The following is a 20801-nucleotide window of genomic DNA, read 5'->3' on the forward strand; positions in this document are numbered from 1 at the left end:
AAAGGCACATGAAAAAATGCTCCATGTTGCTAGCCATCAGGGAGATGCAAATCAAAACAACAATATCATGTCACACCACAGAGACTGGAACCCATTCAAAAGATCAAAAGCAACCAGTGCTGGTGTGGATGTGGGGAAAAAGGGACACTCTTTCACTGTTGGTGGGAATGTTCACTAGTCCAGCCTTTCTGGAAAACAATATGGACGGTCCTTCCAAAACTAGAAATTGAGCTTCCATATGACCCCGCAATGCCACTTCTGGGAATATATCCCGAGGATGCAAAAAAGCACAGTAGAAATGACATCTGTACCTATATGTTCATTGCAGCACTGTTCACAATAGCCAAAATCTGGAAACAACCTAAGTGTCCTAGAACAGATGACTGGTTAAAGAAACTTTGGTACATCTACACAATGGAATACTATGCAGCTGTCAGGAGATATGAAATTATGAACTTTGCTTATAAATAGATAGACATGGAGAGTATCATGCTAAGTGAAATGAGTCAGAAAAAGGGAAAGACATAGAAGGACTCCATTCATTTGTGGAGTATAAAACAATACTTTGATTCTGTTGAGACGGAAGCGGTCATTGAAGCCCTAGCCAATCAGGGCATTCAAGCCCAATACATCAGGATCCTCCGTGAGCTGTATTGCGGATTCACTACCAGGATCTCACCATTCTACAAAGAAGTGATCGTTGATGTCAAGAGAGGGGTGCGGCAGGGTGATACCATTTCACCGAAACTCTTCAGTGCCACCCTCGAGAACATCATGCGATGACTGGAATGGGAAAACATGGGAGTGAAGATAGATGGTCGGCAACTACACCACCTCCGCTTTGCTGATGACATCGTTCTAATAACACCAAACATCAGCCAAGCGGCACAAATGCTGGCCGACTTTGACCGTGAGTGTGGAAAGGTAGGACTACAGCTGAATCTTACGAAGACAATGTTTATGAGAAACAGCCTCGTTCCTGACGCCCCATTCGCTCTCAATGGAACGACCATCTCCGAATGCAACAGCTATGTGTACCTAGGTCGAGAGGTCAACATGACAAATGACCTGGCACCCGAGCTGCGCAGGAGGAAGAGAGCGGCTTGGAACGCCTTCAAGAACGTCGAAGAAATAGCTAAGAGGACGAAGAACCTCCGGCTCCGGGCACATCTCTTTGATTCCACTGTTCTTCCTGCATTAACATATGCCTCAGAGACCTGGGCCCTACGCAAACAAGATGAGAACACTATTCAGGTCTCCCAAAGAAGAATAGAAAGAGCTATGCTTGGAATATCACATTTCACTCAAATGAGAGAACGAATCTGGAGTTCTGACATCCGTCGACGATCAAGGATCAGGGACGCTGTCTCTTTTGCCAAGGTGTCGAAAATCAGATGGGCTGGTCACATAATGAGATTTAAAGATGACCGTTGGACTAGAGCTGTTACTGATTGGATTCCACGGGATGTCAAGAGACCGCGTGGCCGCCCACCTACCAGATGGTCAGACTTCTTCGTCAAGATCATGAACGATCGGTTTGAGGCCCTTCATGTTCCCAGAGCGAACAGATGCCATTGGGCTACACTAGCACGCGACAGGGACAAATGGAGACGTTACTGGCGCCCGCTCGAGCAAATCGACGACTAACGGGAAGTTAAGTGATTAAGTGATTAAGTGAAAACTATAAAACATGAGGCTGAAACCTAAGGATAGTAGATACACGAGACAGGTAGATTGCTCCATAGCTGGAAGCCTGCCTCCAGAAGGCAGCTGGAATAGAGAAGGGATCGCTAAGAAAATGATGGCTTGAGGAACCGGTTGGGATGAGAGATGTGTGCTGAAAGTAGATAAGGAACCAAACAAGATGACCTCTCAATGTCTGTACTGCAAACCATAATGCCCCAAAGTAGAGAGAAAGCATGGTGAATATTGTTTGCCATGGAGGCAGGGGGAGGGTGGGAAAGGAGGGGTATACTGGGGATATTGGTGGTGGGGAATATTCACTGGTGGAAGGATGGGTATTTGATCACTGTTTGATTGTAACCCAAACATGAAAGCTTGTAACTATCTCATGGTGATTCAATAAAATTTTAAAGAAAAGAGTGTGTGTCTCAAAAGACTTGGGTCCTAGAGCACTTCTACCCTTACTATATGAAACTAGTATGAAGTTAAATTCCTTTACTCTTGCTTTTTGTTTCCTCCTCTGTAAAGTTAAAGTGAACAGTACCTATCTGACAGAATTACTTCAAGGAGTAAATGAAATAGGCTTAAGATTTATGGAATGGTGATTCACAGAAAAGCAAGAGTCCTGTTATTTAGAGTAATTTGGTACCATTGTCTACATAGGAGAGTGGCAGAAGGCCAGGTGGGGAGGACATTGCAAGCAGGAGAAATAGCAAGTCAAAGACAGGCAGAGAGCACGCACAACAGTCCAGGATGTCAAATGATCTAATGAAGTGGGTTTCAACTACCTGTCTGCGAACTTGTACAGGTCCACTAGTATGAAGAGGTTGAAAACCACTGGTTTAATAAGCTGGAACTGTACAACAGCAGGAGGCGAGGCTAGATGGGAGAAGATACTACACACAAATGAGTTTATGAAGCTTATCTTTTGTAAGCAACATAAGACTACAGAAGAATTCTGAACAGGAAATTTTTGAATCATGCTGCAGAATGATTACTCTGGTAGCTGGGTAGAATACAGGCCAAAAAAGGGGCAAAAAGAAATTAGAAGATTATTGCAAAAGTGCATTCAAAGAATCAAGAATTCCAAATTAGGATGCCAGTTAGTGTTCGATTAAAAAAAATGATGAAACTGTGTGAAAACTTTGGGGGAGAGATGAGAAACAAATTTTGAAGGTGAGTTGTTCATTCTGCCCTAACCTGTATATGACAGAACCAACTAGGCCATTCACTGAGTGACAAAAATACAAAGAGGCAATGGACCTTAGTGAGAAATCTTACTACAGAGTGGTCTGATGACATCCTAGAGCAGATGTCAAAGAGGTCAAAGCTCTTCCAAGTACCATCTGCAAACCAGTGCCATATGTGAACTGCTTGATGCTGGTCCTTACCAAGATACTGAAGTTACATCAAATTTCTCACTAAGCTGTTGAACATAATGATCTTTTTTTATAGTAGGAAGACTTTCAGAATAAAGCAGTTTTTTTAATTTCTATTACAGAGCTAATTCCTTATCTCACTGTAGACATGTTCACTGACTAGTACCAGTCTAAGACCAAACCATCAGCAGGACTAATGTGAATAACAAGACATGTGTGGTTTGGGGGAGGTCTGATTTATGCTGGAGGTAAATATTTGAAAAGGATAAATGCAGATATGTTAGGAGTTAAAGCCACTACTGTTGGTGAAATTTCCAAAGATGGTAGAGAAATAAGGAGCCCTCTATTAGGGCTGCCATAACAAAGTACACAAACTACATGACTTGAACAACAAAACTATATTGTCTTATTGTTCTGGAGGCAAGAAATTCTAGATCAGGGTATTGGCAGGACTGGCTTTTCCTGAATGCTGTGAGGAAGAGCATATTCCTAACCAGTTAAGTGGTTTTCTGGTGTTCTTTGGTATATCCCACTGAAGCGTCTCTCTAGTCTGTACTCCTCTTCACATGATATTCTCCCTGAGTTTTCTCCAGAATACCCTATAGTTTCCTTCATGATCAAATTTCTTTTCTGGTGAAGACATCAGCCACAGTGGATTAGGATTCACTTTACTTACTATATCTACAAGGTCATTTTCAAAATAAAATCAAATTCTGGGGTATTGGGCGTTAGAACTCCCACATATAGATATGGTGGTTCATGTTAACACATAATAAGGATAAAGGATGGAAACCTGAAAAGTATCAATATGCGTGACTCAGATGTTCTTCATATCTTTTCTAATAGGTTATGTTCTTTGTTTATGTACCTTAATTTCTCAATCAGATCAATAAGACTCTCTGAGATCAGGAAGACCATCTGTCTTCGCATTATTTGCCAATAGCAGTTAGTGAGTTTCTTGTATGTGGAAGGGGCTCAAAACAATTGTCTGATTATGCATAACAAACAAAAATTGAATATGGAAGAGTCCCCAAGAAATGTTTTGAACACAGTATGTTATGACACGTTGCCTTATAGACAACAGTTGCTATACTTGTCAGAAAAATCACCAATGTAGATGCTCGAGATATATTTTAACTCATTTGCTTAAACAACTCTATGCCTTCCCATCCACACCAAAAGGCTGTTTTTCTGCATGGAAAACAGAAGGCGTAATTATTTGCAAGAGTTTCAATGTTTTTCCTTCGCTTTCTTAAGTGGCATAGTAGATTCTCTGTACCACTCAGCAACATTTGCCATCTCATTGTCTTTTTGAAACTATTGTTGCCCATGGAGGATTGATGACTTAGTATGCACTCCTGGAACTCGTGGGTAAAAGCAAGAATTAACTGCAAAAGATCTCAGAACTTCTGACTGCACAAAAGTGATCCTGAGAACCACCACATGCCAAGCTGATCTCTTTCTTTGACTGGCTGCAAAGAGAACAACAACGCATTATCTGTTTGCTCCCTATCTCTGAATTTCAGGAAAAAAAAAAGGCTTGAACATTTATAATATATATAAATAAATTGGAACACTTGGGGGTTTAGATAATTCATTTTTCAAACCTCTCAATGTTTCCATTCGTTGTTAAAATTTGTGAAAGCAATAGCTTAACATAGATAATTTCCTTTTTGACTATTGAAAACCATCAACTAACCCCAACCTAAGCACATACTACTTTTGGGGCCTGCTCAGTGGTACATGGGGACCCACTAGTCACTTCTAGTGACACTCAGCCAGGCTTGGCAGGAAAATGGAAGCATGTTTATGCCCAGGAATGTTGGGACCATCACAGTCATACCCAGTAGTGCTAGGGAGGGGGCAGGAGAGCTATATCCAGGGGCGTCATCTGGTGCCAGACACTAAGTTCGGGGCCTCCTATGTGCCAAGCATCTACTCTGGCCCGTTGCGCTATATCCCCAGTCCTAGTCTTACTTTTTTATAGATATTCCACAACCTCATATTTTCATTACCACAATAGTAATGTATTTATTTCCTCACAGCAAGGACTTTAGGCAGCTTACAATAAGAGCAAATTAGTGTCAAAATCCCACAGAATAAAAATAGAGATGAGACGTATATTTAGAGCTACGAGTATATATATATATAGAGAGAGAACTTACACAGCTTGTTACATAACATTGACAACACTGAGACTGATATTTTAAATGAGTAGTTTCCACGATAATGTTCCTCTACTACACATTTTTTTTCCTCTTAGGAGCTAAATAAAATTCATTAAAGAAAATATAAATTAAGTTTTTATATTTTTAGTATATAAAATATAAAAATTTAGTTCCCATTTGGCTCTTTCTGAATTAATGCTTGATTATCTAGACATGCATTATTAATTTATTAATGGCACAAGTTTTAAGATTCAGAAATTGCAGGAAATTTATAATTGCTTTGGTCTTTTGGTCAGCTGGGCTGGAGCGATAGCACAGCGGGTAGGGCGTTCGCCTTACAAGCGGCCAACATGGCCCACCCGAGTTCGATTCCTCCGCCCCTCTCGGAGAGCCCGGCCAGCTACCGAGAGTATTCGATATGCCAGACACAGTAACAACAAAGTCTCCAATGGAGACGTTACTGGGCCCGCTCGAGCAAATCGACGATCAACGGGAGGGCCTTTACCTTTACCTTTACCTTGGTCTTTAAAAAAGACATTTCTGGGGCTAGAGCAATAGTACAGTGGGTAAGGCAATTGCCTTGTACATGGCTGATCAGGGTTTGATCTTGGCACTACATGATGCCCCGAACACCACCAGTAGAAGAGTGATCCCTGAGTGCAGAGCCAGGAGTAAGCCCTGAGCACCACCAAGTGTGACACAAAAGCAAAACAAACAAAGAGGGTTTTTTTGTCTATATTTTCTGAGGAATAGTAAAGGACGGGACTTGGCCTTCTATATGTTCTACCCGAGGTCAATGCCCAGCACCATATATGGTCCTCTGAGCACTGCCAGGGAGCATACTGAGTACAGAGCCAGGAATAGCGTAGTCAGGAGTGACCCCAGCAACCCATCCCCACCCCCACCACTATCCTCTGCCTTTCTTACTAAATAACCTTTTTTCTCATAAGATGTGTCTCATTAGCAGGAGACTTGTCTTGAACATGTAAGGGCACTGGGTTCAATTCCCCGCATCGAAGTTCCCTATCTTTGCGGTTCTTAGAGTCCAGTGGAAGAGAGGCGCATATACAAAGGCAATTTAAACATAACATACAGGAGATAATATGGACATATACTCATTAGCGGTAGGAATATTTTGTTCAATATAAAGGTTTCTTGACGGAGATAGCACCTGAGTTAATTAAAAAACAAATGAGAGCAAATCAAGTGAAGTAAGGTGAGAGAGATATTCTAAAATAAGCAGTAACAGAAGCAAAGCTAATGTGAAATGAAATGGCCTAGGGCGTGTGGTGGACAAAAGATACAAGATTATTATTATTACTGCCATTGATAACATACCCTCTGTACTTACCATACATCAAGGACCTGCTAAGCAATTAAAATGTTTTTTGAATACTAATTCTCAGTATTTCCCCCCACATTTTATAGATAGGAAAACTAAGATTTAAGGGTATGGAGAATGTACCAAAGCCATAGAGTTACCAGAGTACTAAGTTGAACAGAGATTGGAACCAGAGGTTGATGGCCTGCAGTTAGTGAAGAATTTCAGTAAAAGAGGGTTAAAGATGTACTGTGCCCTCAGAACATCTCTTTTATAAGCAATGCTGTAATCATAACCAGTAACTTCTAGATTCACTAATACTCTTGATGATGGCAGGAAAGGGCAGAAGAACCTCTAATATATGTTACTACATCACATATATTAGCTTGCTCAGTCCTGTCACAAAAATAAAAAGACCTGGCATATATAAACTTAGCAATAGCAAGAATCCATATAGCATTCGCCACTTGCCTGCCATTGTTCTAAGTGCTTTACTGTATAAACTTAGTCTTCACAAGAACCACTGAGGGAGCTATCACCACTATTCCCATTTTATTGTTGAATAAACCAAGTCACAGAGGTTAAATAAGTTGCCTAAAATTATAGAGCCTATTAGAGGTAAAGCAGGAAGCAGACCCCGACATTCTAGTACCAGAATCTATGCTATAACCACTGTCCATCACATGTCAAAAGCAGTGACCAAACTCCAGATTTCTGAACTTATTTCATTCCCCTCTCCTTATCTGCTACAGCTGACAAGTAATTTTATCACATACTTGCATTTATAAATGAAAAATAACAAGGTTTTTCTGATTGTCTGCCCTCAGATTCTGCAGAAACTATAAATCTGATCATAACAGAGAAACTGTTGCCAAAGACAGGGAACAAAGAGTTCCAAGTTTTATATTTTTTTGTTGGATGGGTTACAGGGACAGTGTCAAACCATCAATATCAGTGCAGCAATGGCAAAAAGGGATGATGCTGGCAGAACAAGATACTTGGTATACTATTATCCAGATAAAAATGGTACCCTAAGGGGTGGGGCCAGAATAATATAGTGGGTAGGGTACTCGCCTTGCATATGGCTGACTTAGCTTCAATTCCTGGCACCACATATCGTCCCAAGAGTCCTACCAGGAGCACCTGAGCACAGAGTCAGGTGTTGCTGATCACCTGTGCTCCTGAGCACAGAACCAGGAATAAGCACTGAGCATCACCAGATATTGCCCCAAAGCAAAAATAAAATAAAATAAAAAAGATATAAACAGAAGAAAAGCAATTTAAAGTTATCAATATGCCATTACTTAAGAGATTCCTTGCTAGTCTTACCTCTATTGCCTTTTGCATCTCCAAAACTCAGAGTCACAGGGAGATAGTTCAAACAGTGGAGCACCTGCCTTCATGAGGCCCTGAGTTTCAATCCTAGCAACACTTGGTTCCCTGATGTCGATAGGTGTGTCCCTCATGGGCCCAAAGCACCACTGGGGGCAGGGGGGCACTGGTAGACCCTGAGCTATGCAAGCCCTAATACCACACTGCCAGGCTGAGCAATGCAGAGTGGCCCTATATCCCTTTAGTACCTCTAGGTGTGACTCCTACAAAAAAGGTTTTTAAGGCTCAAGCCCAGGGACAAATAATGACTACAGCAGGTAAGGCGCTTGCTTTGCATGCAGGTGACCTGGGTTCAATCACCAGCATCACATATAGTCCCATGAGCACTGCCAGGAATAACCTGAGCACAGAGCTATGAGGAAGCCCTGAACACTGTTGGCTATGGCCAAATATCAAATAAGTAAATCTCAGATCCAACTTTGTTACATCTTCCAATTATAAGAAAAGCCAAAAATATATAAATTTTAATTTGAAATATCTTGAAAGTTGATAATTAAAGTTATTTTTTGAAAAACAATTCATCATAAGGATGGAGAGATAATACAAGAGATAGGACACTTGCCTTGCATACTGCCAATCCCAACTCTATTCCCAGTACCAAATACGAATGTCCCCCAAGCATTGTCAGGCAAGATCCTTGAGTGCCTTTTAGGATCACTGTTTGACTCATTAAACTTTCTCCTTCAAAAAAAATCATTCTTCTATTAGTTTGCAGCTCCCAATTTTTTTTGAAAAGAAAAAAGTAAAGGAAAATACATGATAAAGCAAGTTACATTTTGCAGCCCACTGTCATAGTTTGCAGTCTCTATTATATAGTTGTCAGCTTTGTAAGATCTCACCTCTTCATTTGAAAATTGAAATAACTGGACAAAGGGAAATCTGATTTCACTTCTGTCTAAGACTATTTGAAGACACAGACTTATTTCAGAGAATGCAAAAATACAAAATGCAAGTTAAATGAAATTCTAAGACTCTGCAATGAATAAACACACTATCCAGAGAGAACTATGAACTGGTATACTGAGGGGCTGGAGCAATAGCACAGCGGGTAGGGCATTTGCCTTGCACGCAACCAACCTAGGTTCGATTCCCAGCATCTCATATCATCCCCCAAGCACCACCAGGAGTAATTCCTGAGTGCATGAACCAGGAGTAACTCCTGTGCATCGTTGGGTGTGACCCAAGAAGCAAAAAAAAAAAAAAAAAGAGAACCGTTATACCAACCCGAGACTGTAGAAATTATGTTAAATTCTTCCATTCTTTTCTTTAAACAACAAAGAAATGACCCGGAAGACAGATGTCTTTTTTTACAATCAGTGGCTTATTATATAGTTGAGTTTTAAGACAAACACAATTTTCAGTATATATCCTTTTCCTGTACCAGCCAATAACCTTCATTCTATTGAGCAACTCATTTGAATGCCTAGATCCAGTCATCCTATAGTCATTATGTACTACATTTTTTCAGCTACATGCACCAATAAATATTACTCTTCCTCATCTTCCTTTTGATTTAGTCCCTTAGTTAGGTTTCTGGCACTTAGAACCAAATGAACTGGACTAGAATCATTTCACCAAGAATGAACCATATTCTTTATGTCCTTTTTCTCACTGATATCTGTCTTTATTTATGCTCACCAAAAATTTAAACACTTAAAGCCAGTTTAATTTCTCTATTGTTTTCTCTACCTCCATGTCAAAACTGTGCATACATTTATATGTGTGTCTGTGTGTATATATATAAATACATATATATGTATATACATGGTGATACTATATCTTCCAAATACTCCACATACTCCACATTGAACACAAACACTCCAATCAGAAACATATCTCAAAAGAATGCAACTGAATCTAAGAGAGTGGTATAAGGAGTGACAAGACGTTTATTTAGAGATCAGTCCTAATTTAGTAATACTAATAGACACTTGACCTCTGATTACTTTTCAATAGAGAGTCTATGACTCATTAAACTTTCTCCTTCAAAAAAATCATTCTTCTATTACTTTATACAATATGGATGGTTTTTTTAGTCCAGTTTTAGGGAATGGTAAGGATATTCCAAATGTATAATGAATCAAGAAGCTCTCGTTGCATTTTTGGCATCCCAAATTTTCATAACATCTTTCTATGTACCAGAGCATAATGGTTATAATCCATTGCACCAAGGAGATTGTCTGAGGGCAAAGAGGTTGGAGACATGAATGTCAAAAAATCATTATTTAAATAATTCAGTTCTTTCTCTGATGCAGAGAAACACATAATTCTTTTCAAAGGAAATCTAGTTTAACAGTCAGTTTTAACTCCCTCAAAAGGTTAGAACATTTTACTTTATGAAAGGTAAATTATGTGTTGCATTGACAAAGCAACACTAAAATTTTTGAAGAGTAGTGGTAATCCAAATGTCTCAAAGAAAGTCTGAGTGGATGAATCACTAGTATTGATCATGCATATAGACACACACAGCTAACAAATCCCAGGTTTTCAATTTAATGAAAGGAAAGACAGAGTCCTCATGGCTAGTAATGATGCAACATTAAATGTAATTTAATGGCAACGACCCCATAACGTAAAGGCTGGATCACATGGAAATGAGTAACCTGAACTTAGTATTTTCTAGTCATAACATCATCTAATAAAAGAACAGTTGATATAGAATAAAATTTTTGGACTTCCTCTTTTCCTTCTCACACACAAATATGCACCCAAATCTATAGATATGCATAATCTCTGTTTTGGACATTTATAGACCAGGCAAATTAAATTCCTAGCCCACATTAAAAACTGGCCACATTAGTCTAAATTTTACATGGACTTGTTTACAGTGCCTGCTTTTACATTCCCTCTTGGAATATCCCTAAGTAGTTAGTTCACATGAGGTAGTCACCCATCATCATTAGTATATAGTTTAGAAACATATGGTGTAGTTCTGTCATGCTGAATTCTCGGTATACACTCTACTACCCTTATAGAAAAGTGAATGTGCAGAGCTGTCTTTCAAATAATCATTTAAAAACTTCAAAACCATCTACAGTCCCATGGCTAGATTTTTATTTTGGTCATATAACATTACCACCAGCATATAATATTTAGATTCACAGTAGCTCAAATGATATCCCTGTAAATAAAGTGTTTTCATAAGTTCATTTTAAAGTCCCTTCTTTTAACCAAGAAGATGAACACATGCTCAAGTATTCTTTTATTCCCAGTGAAGAGCAATACAAAGTAATTGTTTATCTCAACTTTCAATACTGTCTTTCTCTGCCACATCCAATTGTCCTTCAGACTAAAAAAGAGCATTCATTCCCCTTCCCTCTCCCTTCTCAGCTCAAACTTCCTGGGGAGATGGGCACATCTGTCATCAGTATCAGACAACAGCCCATCTTTCTCATTCATATTCTTTATGAATTAATACCAAAATGTTCATGTTGCGCATGCCGACTATTTGATAAGAACACAAAGTCCTCCTCTCAATTCAAACAGAAATATCCCTAGATAAGGAAATGCATTTGATATGCTGTCAGGATGCAAGTTTCCATTTTACATTCTAGAATGTTTCTGGGGGCCAAAGTGATAATAAGCAGGTAGGGCCTTGCCTTGCTTGTGACAGACCCTGGATTGAACCTAGCATCTGAAGACCACAAAGGAGTAAGCCCTAAGCACTGCTGGGTGTGCCCACCCAGCAAACTAAACAAAACATTATTTCAGGCCAGTGTAACATTTTAAAAGATAGTGTTTTTGGATCACAATACTTCATCTTCAATTCCCACTCTTTTATTTCTCTATATAAAGCAACTTAAAAAAAAAAAAAAGACTTCTCTGAGTTCCAGTTTTTTCTTCCAAAAATGGAGAGGGTAACTCCTACATCTTCAGGGTTACTAAAAACTTTAAAAATTATCATAGAAAAAGAAACTTAGCATGAAAACTGAGAAAATTTGAATAAACTACAGATTTTAATTGACAAATCAGTACTTTTTAAAAAATTGTAACATATGTATCATGTAATGATAAGATTAATGCTAGAACAAAAATGGATGTGTAGAAAAGTGGGTGTGGGGTATAAGGAAATTCCCAATTCTGTCTTCTCAATTTTCCAGTAAATCTGAAAAATAAAACTTTTCTAAAAATCAAGTCTGTTTAAAACAATGATCTAAATGAATCAGATGTTTGAAAAAATAGAAGCCAGTGTTGTGATAGAGCGTCTCTGTTTTCATAAAGTCTATTACTCTTGTTATAAACTCACCGCCCTCCCTCAGCTCTATCAAGATATGACTGACATAAAACAATGTCTATATTTAAGATGTACCACATGACGATTTCACAAAATACCTTTTACTTCTCCCAATTCAGCAGTCTCTTCACAGACCATTCTGACTCCATGCCACTCTATTACCTTTGTCTACATAATTTTTTTCTGTAGTTTTTTTCAAATTCATCATTTTTATTCTACTACAACTTCACGTTTAGCATATAGTTAGCTTTTTATTTCTCTAAAACTAATTTTTAAGCACACTCAACTCATCTGGGAAATTAAATTGTATTACAATGATTATGTAAAACTTTTATGTTACTTAGATGATTGCTCTATTTTGACTTTGTATTTTTAATCAAAACTCTTTTACTTGGAGAAAAATAACAGAACATACTATTTCACCAAGTCGCTAATAAAATATATTGCTAAGGAAGCCCAAATTATCTGTAATATAATTTTTTGTAATATATTCTCTGCTTTCCAGCAGAGTCAGCAACCCTTGGGTAGCTGTGTGGGACATGTATTTAGCACTAGAATGCTACCATAGCTAATTTGAACCATTGCTAGTGTTATGAGTTGACCCTACAGTTTCTTCTCTACTTTCAATGACTATGTGTAAAAACAGGACCCACCTGCCCCTCAAAACCAGAGCTTGCAATGGATTTAGAGAAAATGATCTAATAAAAATACATAAATCCCCCTTATGATGATCTTTATCAAGTGACTGAAGACTCTGTTCAGAAAAACCGAGTCTGAAGAGAATGGATTTCTTTCCTCATTCTCCAGCGCTGGATTTAATCATCTATTTCAAAGACAGAGTCCAGCAGCCTTTGACAAATAGATGCTTTTTTAAATTTTTTATTTAAGTCACAACAGTTTTCATTGCCAAAGGATGAGATTATTTTTGGCTGTTGCTGTTATTAAATGGGATGGATTTGGGAATGAGAATTTACAGCTCCAAATCCTCTTTTGGATTAGATAGCAGGCACAATCAACATAATTCCAAGCTGAAACTTGAAAGATCAAGCCCTTTGAACCCAATACCCAATCTTAAGAGAATACCCAAAGAACTTTTACCGCTCTGAAGATAGCTTTGCTTTACTGTATTCAAAATTCAATTGAACAAGCAAGAGGGGCGAAAAGTGAGTATGGACCCCACTTACTCCTCAACCAGGAAACACGTTTTGGTGTTTCTTTTCTTTCTTTTTTTCTTTTTCTTTCCTTTCCTTTTCTTTTTTTTTTTTTTTTTTAAGTAACTGATAAACCCTGTGACAGCTGAAACAGATCCTTGGTGCTGGGTGGTGTGTATACACATGTGGGCAAAACAAACAAAGAAATCTGTGCTAACTAAGATAAGACTGCATAAATATAGGAAAATCTGACTGCGCGACAGCAACATATAATTCCGTTTTAAATAGCAGCAACACAGAAATCCACTATTTTCGGAATCAGGTCTCACATCCTGGTGCTGGGATGGTTACAGCTGGGTGCTCACACCGCCCCTCTTCACCGGCTTTTCTGCTCGCGCGTGTGCAGCGGTCTGATTTGAGAGAGGAGAGCAGAACTGACTCTCACTCACTCACTCACTCCAACGCAGTATCTGGCCCCTTGTCGCCTGCCCTGCCACACTGGCCGTCCTCTGCCCTTCATTGTGACAGGCGAACAGCTGATGGAAATAGGCGCTAGTCCACCGCCACCCCCCTCACCCCCCACCCCGCCCCTAACACACACACACACACACACACACACACACACACACACACACGCAAACACATACATAGCCCGGGGCAGCCAGGGCCATGCCCCAGTCTTAGAAACAAAAAGCTGTTTGGTGTTTTTTTTTTGTTTTTTTGTTTTTTCCCGGGGGGCGGAGGTGGGGGGATGCTTATAACTGCGAGGCTTTCAGCAGCTGCACTAAGACAGCGGCGCTCAGCACCCAGGACCTCGGAGAGCCAGAAGGTGGCGGCGAAGTCACCTTGGGAAGAGAAGAAGGCCAAAGGGGGAAAGATAAAGGGGCTGACCCTGGCCCAAGAGCCCAGAGGTGTGTGTTGTGTGTCTCTCCTCCGGGGTCCGGGAAGCACAGGCGAGAGTGGAGGGATTCTCAGTCTTGGATCTCGGTGACCCGGGACCCAAGGGCGCCCCTGGAAGGTGATCAGCTGACCCGAGCCGGAGAAGGGTGCCCTTCACAGTGTCCCTGGAAGCTTCTGCCTTCCGACTTGGCCCCTGAAACTGTTCTCAGCCGGGACCGCCGGCTCCGAGGCGCACTTCTCGCCGCACACCCGCGCCCCCACCTGCTGGGCGCCCTCGCCCGCCCAGCGCACGCCCGGGAGGGCGGGCCCCGCGCTGAGCGCAGCCGCTTGGCGACTCCCGGACCCCCTGCAAGCGAGCCAGGCCTCTCCGGGGGCCGCGGGCTGCAGGTCCCTCCCGGAGCCTCCGGGGCCCCAGAGCCCGACCGGCCCGCCCCGCTCCAGCCGGTGCATCCGGAACGGGAGGCCGGGGCGTGCGTGGCTGCGCTCCCCGCGCCGGGCGGGTCCCTGGCCGCTGCGGGCGCGCTTGGAGCCGGGCCCGGCGGCCCCGGGGAGCCTCGCAGCCCCTGCCCCTGGGCGCTGCCCGCTCCTCCTCGCCAGCTGCGCCGCCAGCTCCCATTGTTCGCCCCGCCCGCCCGGCGACGTCCGGGCGCTGCACCCTGGGCCTCCCCGGCGCGCCCGACGTCCGGGCGCTGCACCCTGGGCCTCCCCGGCGCGCTCACCTTCTGCTGCCGCCGAGCCATGTCGGTGGGCTGCTTGGCGTTGAAGGGGTAGGCAATGCAGCGCATCACGAACACATAGAGCTGCAGCTTCTTCTTCCTCTCCTCCTCCTCCTTCTGCAGCCGCTCCAACTCCTCCTTCTCCTTCTCGCTCACCACCGACGGGCTGGGGCTGGAGGGCCGGCCGCCCCCGGCGCGGCTGCTGCTGGGCTGCAGTCCCCCGGCCCCGCCGCCGCCGCTGCCCGCGCCGCTGCCCCCGCCGCCGCCGCCGCCGCCGGCGCCCACCCCGGCCCCGGCCCCGCCGCCGCCCCCCAGCCCGGCGCCGCCGCCCGAGCCCTCGCCGGTTCGGCTGGGAGACAGGCGCGCGCCGGACGCGGCCGAGCCCAGCACCTCCTTGCCGCTCTCCTCCTCCTGGATCTCATCCGATTCCTCTTCGCTGGACGAAGGGTCCAGCATGGTGGCGCCGGGAGAGAGAGGGGGGGGGGTCGGTGTCCCTGGAGCCCCCGGCGAGGGGCGCGAAAGGCGGGGGGCGCTGGAGGCAGCTAGGGGGTCGGCTCTCTCCAAATCGGGGGGCGAGCGCGCGCGCTGCGGGCCGGCGGCGGCTGCTTGCTGCTGGGCGCGCGGGAGCCGGGCGCAGAGCCCCGAGCGAGGAGGGAGGAGAGGAGGGCAGAGGGGGGCGTCCGCCGACCCACGGTGGGCACCGGAGGGAATCAGTGGCGAGCGCCGGGCCCGCAGCCGGGTGCCAGCTGCAGCCGCCGAAGGAGGCGCCTCCGGAGAAGATGCCGAGTGTTGCAAGCGGTGGATGCAGCCAAGAGCCGGAGAGGCATCTTGCCGATTGGGGAGGGAGCGGCGCTTACGTGGTGATCGGCTTAACTCTCCCGTGTCCGCGGCGGAGAGGGAGGCCGGAGCGGGGAGCGCGCGCGGCGCACCTGAAGCCTCGGAACCTCGGGACGGAGCCCGGCGCCCCTTAACTTAACCCCACTCGTCCCCTCCGGTCGGTGGGCTGGATCCCCTTGGGACAACCCCGTCCTGAGGATCGTGATGAGGAATCCCAACTTTCTTTGCCTCGACCCCTCTCCCTCCCGGGGGCTGGGGGGTGGGGGCGGTGGGGGAGGAGTGGAAGTTGGGGGAGGCGGGCGGGATTATTAATGCACAAACCCCAGTGGTGACTTCTCAGCGAAACGTAGCTATTTGGAAACCCTAAATCTCGAGGGCTTACTGGAAGAAAGACGGGGAGGTTCCAGATGGAGAAGAGAACGTCTTCTCTGAGCAAGGTTTTTCACACCTGGGGAGTGCGGGCGGCGTCTCGGCCGCGAATTCGTCCCACCTGTGTTAATTCTGCTCCCAGCGGTTCACTTTGCATCCAGCCTCTCCAATGAAAATAAACGTGAATCAAATTTTCAGCGGATTGGTGTGCCGACCAATTAGGTCAGCTATTGAGGTAAAACCCCCCGCCCTTCCCTACTTACTTAAGCTACAGTAAGCATTCTTTAATGCCAAGACTAGGACTATTTTTTTTTTAAAAAAAAGGGGGGCTAGAACTGTTTTCTAATGAGAGGCATCTACCAGAGAAAGATTGATTGATCTTAAAAGCAGAAGGATTGATTTCTGCTTTTACTCAAGCCCTACCTCCATCCTGGCTCACGAGAGTCTGGGTATAGTGAGGAACCTGAGACCAGACAAAGTCACCCCAAGAACTCAGTGGCGTCAATGTCTAATGCGTTGATTCTGTCTCACTGTCTTTAACACCACTTCTAGGTTATCTATTCAATTCAAAGCAGCAGATGGTGCCTTCCTCAGCATCTTTCTTTGAGGCCAATAAACCTGGTGGAGTGGGGAGCTGGCCAGCGTGCTGAATCCAATCAGCGGTTGGCAGATGGATTGAAAACAAACCACCCCCTGCCACCGGGGATCTTGGGCTATCTGGAGACCTCCTCACCTCCAGAAACCTTGTCTCCTATGTTTATTTTGTGTGTATTTTATAATATGTGCCTTTGGCTGCTCTAATTTTTGTAGCTACTGGTGGAAGTTACTGTAGAAGTTTAGTATGCGTTTAAAGTGTGTGTCACAGCTATTTTTAATGTATTTTCAGATTTGCCATGAGTTCAACTCTGATAGGCAAATGACCATTTCTAATTAATATAGTTGAGAGAGAAAAATGAATTTAAATCACCATCCTAATTTCACATTAACTCCAAACATCCTGCTTGCTTTTTTTTTTTTCAATAGAATTGGTCTTACCACAAGGACACAACCTCTGGTCATCACACATTGGTATGATTCATAACAAAGTCCAGCAATATGGAAATTTTTGCAAAATGGCAGTTTTCAGTATTTCTACCAAAGAAGCAAAAATGTATTAAAAATACGTTGTATTGGTTTCCCTGGAATTTAAAATACAGGAGGCCTATCAATCAGTCAACAACTTTTATTCAGGACCTTTTCTAGATGTTGATCCTGGTGCTTGAAGTAGGTGGAATTTTTAGAAGAGTCTCTTGAAGCTCCATGGGGGATATAAACTTGTGAAAAATATCACATTCATTTAAAGGCAACATATCAACAAGTACAAGTTTGTAAAAACTGTCATGAATGAAACTACTTGGAATAGAAAAGAGGAGTGTATTCTCAAAGAAAGGAATTGAAATGTAAAGGTGGAAAACTTGTGAAGAAAGGGGAAAGTCTATATCATATGCAGAAAAATGATTTTTCAAGACCATAGTGAAAAGGCTAAGAATTAAATGAGGCACATGGTGATTTGGAGATGAAGTGTGGATAAGTGAGAAAGGAAAATGGAGTTGAAATAATTTATTTTGCCAAAAGGAAGGATCCCTTTCAGTACACAAAGAAATTAATTAATATAATGAGGGAGCATGTGGTGATTTGCAAGGGAATTGGTCTTCAAGGCAAGACAAAGACCATTTACTAATTAAATATTTCTTTTTTCAGTAAGCATATCCATTTAACACTAGACATTGGTAGCAAAGGGACCATGACCTATGTCTTTAAAAGCATTTTGGATTTCTCATTTTCTATGAGTACTAAAATTTTAATTTTATACTTTTTTGCAAGAATTTTTGACTTATGACATTTTAATTGTACCCATTAAGACAAACTTAGTATCTACCATCTGTTAGTCGTGTAAACCTATGATATGGGTAATAAATATATTTTGCTTAGATAAGTTTAACATTCTTATCAATCCCTCCCAAAGAAAATTGTACAAATCTTACTAGAAATTTTGTTTTGTCTATAAATGCATTGCTGCCTTTTAAATCATACATCTTTCAAATATATTCTTTACCTTATCTAGAATTTAATTCAATGTGCATGGAAGCATTATAACTCTGCTACTGCTGAAGATAAGAAATGCCAGCCAGAAATCCTTAGACATTTCAGTTAGGAGTTATAGCCTCCTTAAATGCACATTTTGGTGAACAATGACAGAACTAACCCTAGCATATCTAAAGATTCAATTGTGTACAATTTTTAGCATCCTTGTTCTTATTTTAAATACAAATCTACCAAAATTCAGATATACATGAGCATTTATATCCCCAAACTCAGTATTTTTGGTGCTTTCATGTTTGTCCCCCACCTCCGGTTCTACAGTTCTTCTTTGTAGAAAACTTGAATAACCTCAAGGTGATGGAATAAATTTTAGTCAGCCATCTGGATACCATATTATGAAAGTAGAAATTATAGCATTGAATATTTTAATCCCACCCACAGGAGGCAAAGTTTAGAGGAAATAGAAATGACTGAGATACTAAACCAAGGTTTCCTAATCCAGACTTAGATGCTCTCCATCTACTGAAGTGTTTACCATGGTTATGCAAAAGATTACAAGTGTGAGGGAGTGTCTTTCTCGTTGGTAATAAGTAAAAACACTGAGTTAGTTTTTTATGTCATTCTGATCATCTGTCTCAATCAAACTGAGTTTAGTGCACATTTTAGTGTTTCTGTATGTTTGTTATTGGAAGATAGAGTTTGGTCAAGTTTAAATTTTTATCTTTCTTAAACAGACTTTATATTATCTGCCTGTACTTACTTTATCCAAATAAATACTTCTTTTATTTAAAAAATTGGGCGGGGTCACAGAAACATTATAGGAGGTAGAGCACTTTGCAATCACGTTGGCAGTGATCACATTCAACCCCCTGGAGCATGGCCAGGAGCACTCCTGAGCACTAAAATAGAAATAGCCCTCAGTACTGTAGATGTAGCCCATTGCCCCAGCCTCACAAAAGTTTACAGAATAACTTATAGACACTAAATAGGTACATTTGAACCATACTTTGACCTATCCCATAGTGCATACTTGGGCTTTCAACCCAGGTAATTCAATCAGTCACTTAATATCAGAGTTATTCTAAGAATAATTAATGACCCAGACTCAGCTTCCTCCATGGCAAGAAAATTAAACTAGATGTTATATTGAAAGTGTTTTTCAGCAGATTCATGTAATAAACGAGATCACAAAAATTGAACACTAATAATTAGAAGGAAAAACAACATTAGAAAACTCGGCCAGAAGTATATTCTTGAATAACATAATATATTTTTCTCTCTCTTGTTTTAGAATCTTCAGGAGCTTAGAAAATGGTTCACCATTATTCTTTATTTGTGGTATTTCTTGATAAAGTAAAATGAAGTGGGGTAGGATGAAATTAGAAGATAATCATAGAATTAAAAATCAAGCCATGCAAAAACATTTTCTTTAGCTCTAGGCAATGAAATATATTTTGAAGTGATAAATATACAAGTTGCATGAACTAATCTTGGGAGAGTATGAGCTAAGATGAGAAATAAAAATGGAATAACACAATGCACAATAAATAATTTGAGTTCTGAAAATCAGATATTCACAAGGGAAATCAAATAGTATGCACAAAGTCCAAAGTTGGGTCTTTTGCATTCACTATGGAAAAGGATGAGTCATTAGCAAGTTAAAGTCAACATTTTTTTTTAAAAAAAAAATAGCTATTTATAGATCTGGAACATTAGTATAGTGGATAGAGGGTTTGCCATGTACAAGGCCCACCAGTGTTTGATATCCCAGCATCACATAAGGTCACCTGAACATTGAATATGAAGAGGAGTAATTCCTTAGTGCAGAGCCCTGAGCGTTTCCCAGAGAAGAAAGGGAGGGAAGGGAGGATGGAAGGGTCATTTCCTCATTATAAAGTACTAGGTATATAATTGTCCTAACTATCCTTTCTCCAGTTTGTCTTACTTTGATATTTGTTGCTACAGCTATATCTTCACCTTCTCAAAAGAATTTTCTGGGTTCATTGTCTGGGTCATATTATCTTAAATGATAGCGACTTTAAACTGAAATACGTTCAAATATTGTAAAAAGGAATGACTGAAATCAGGTTAATTTCATATCAACAAGTTTATTTTTAGTTTTAGATAGGTTCAGTTCAGTCTACCTTAAAATATCTAGGTCTTAAGTTTTTGGAAGATGACTAGAAAGTTATTAAGAAAAAGACTGAGAGACTTGATGAAAGAAAATAAATTAGGAAAATGTATATAGTTACATCAAAAGATAGATGCTATCTACCCTCAGTTATCAACAGAGCTACATATGTTGCCTAAACTGCTCTAAATTAGTTCTAGTTGCCGAAATCTCCAATAAAATAAGCAAAAGGTAAGTTCACAGACAGAAGTCTGTACTCTGCTCACATGCTTTCTTTAGACTTTTTGGGATTACCCTGACTCTTCTTGCAAGCGAGGTCCACTATTACAGTCCATTGTTTATAAGAATTGCACAGTATTTTTCTTATCTCTTTCATCAATAAGGTTTTTATGCCCAGTCTTATTCCAAAAGAATATTAAGAGATTCTGACATGATTAA

General features: G+C 41.7%; 1 protein-coding gene across 9 annotated transcripts in view; it reads right to left on the reverse strand.

Moving 5' to 3' along the window:
- The window catches only part of CADPS (calcium dependent secretion activator), a 550520-nt gene extending 535105 nt beyond the window's left edge, over nucleotides 1-15415 (reverse strand). For all 9 annotated transcript variants that reach the window (XM_056129049.1, XM_056129048.1, XM_056129052.1 and 6 more), the window contains exon 1: nucleotides 14948-15415. In XM_056129049.1, the coding sequence (XP_055985024.1) occupies nucleotides 14948-15400 (453 nt within the window). In that variant the 5' untranslated portion in view covers nucleotides 15401-15415. The remainder of the gene's footprint in view (nucleotides 1-14947) is intronic.
- Nucleotides 15416-20801: the final 5386 nt, after the last annotated feature.

Source organism: Sorex fumeus, unplaced genomic scaffold (assembly GCF_029834395.1).
Source record: "Sorex fumeus unplaced genomic scaffold, SorFum_2.1 ptg000072l, whole genome shotgun sequence".
NCBI lineage: Eukaryota > Metazoa > Chordata > Mammalia > Eulipotyphla > Soricidae > Sorex > Sorex fumeus.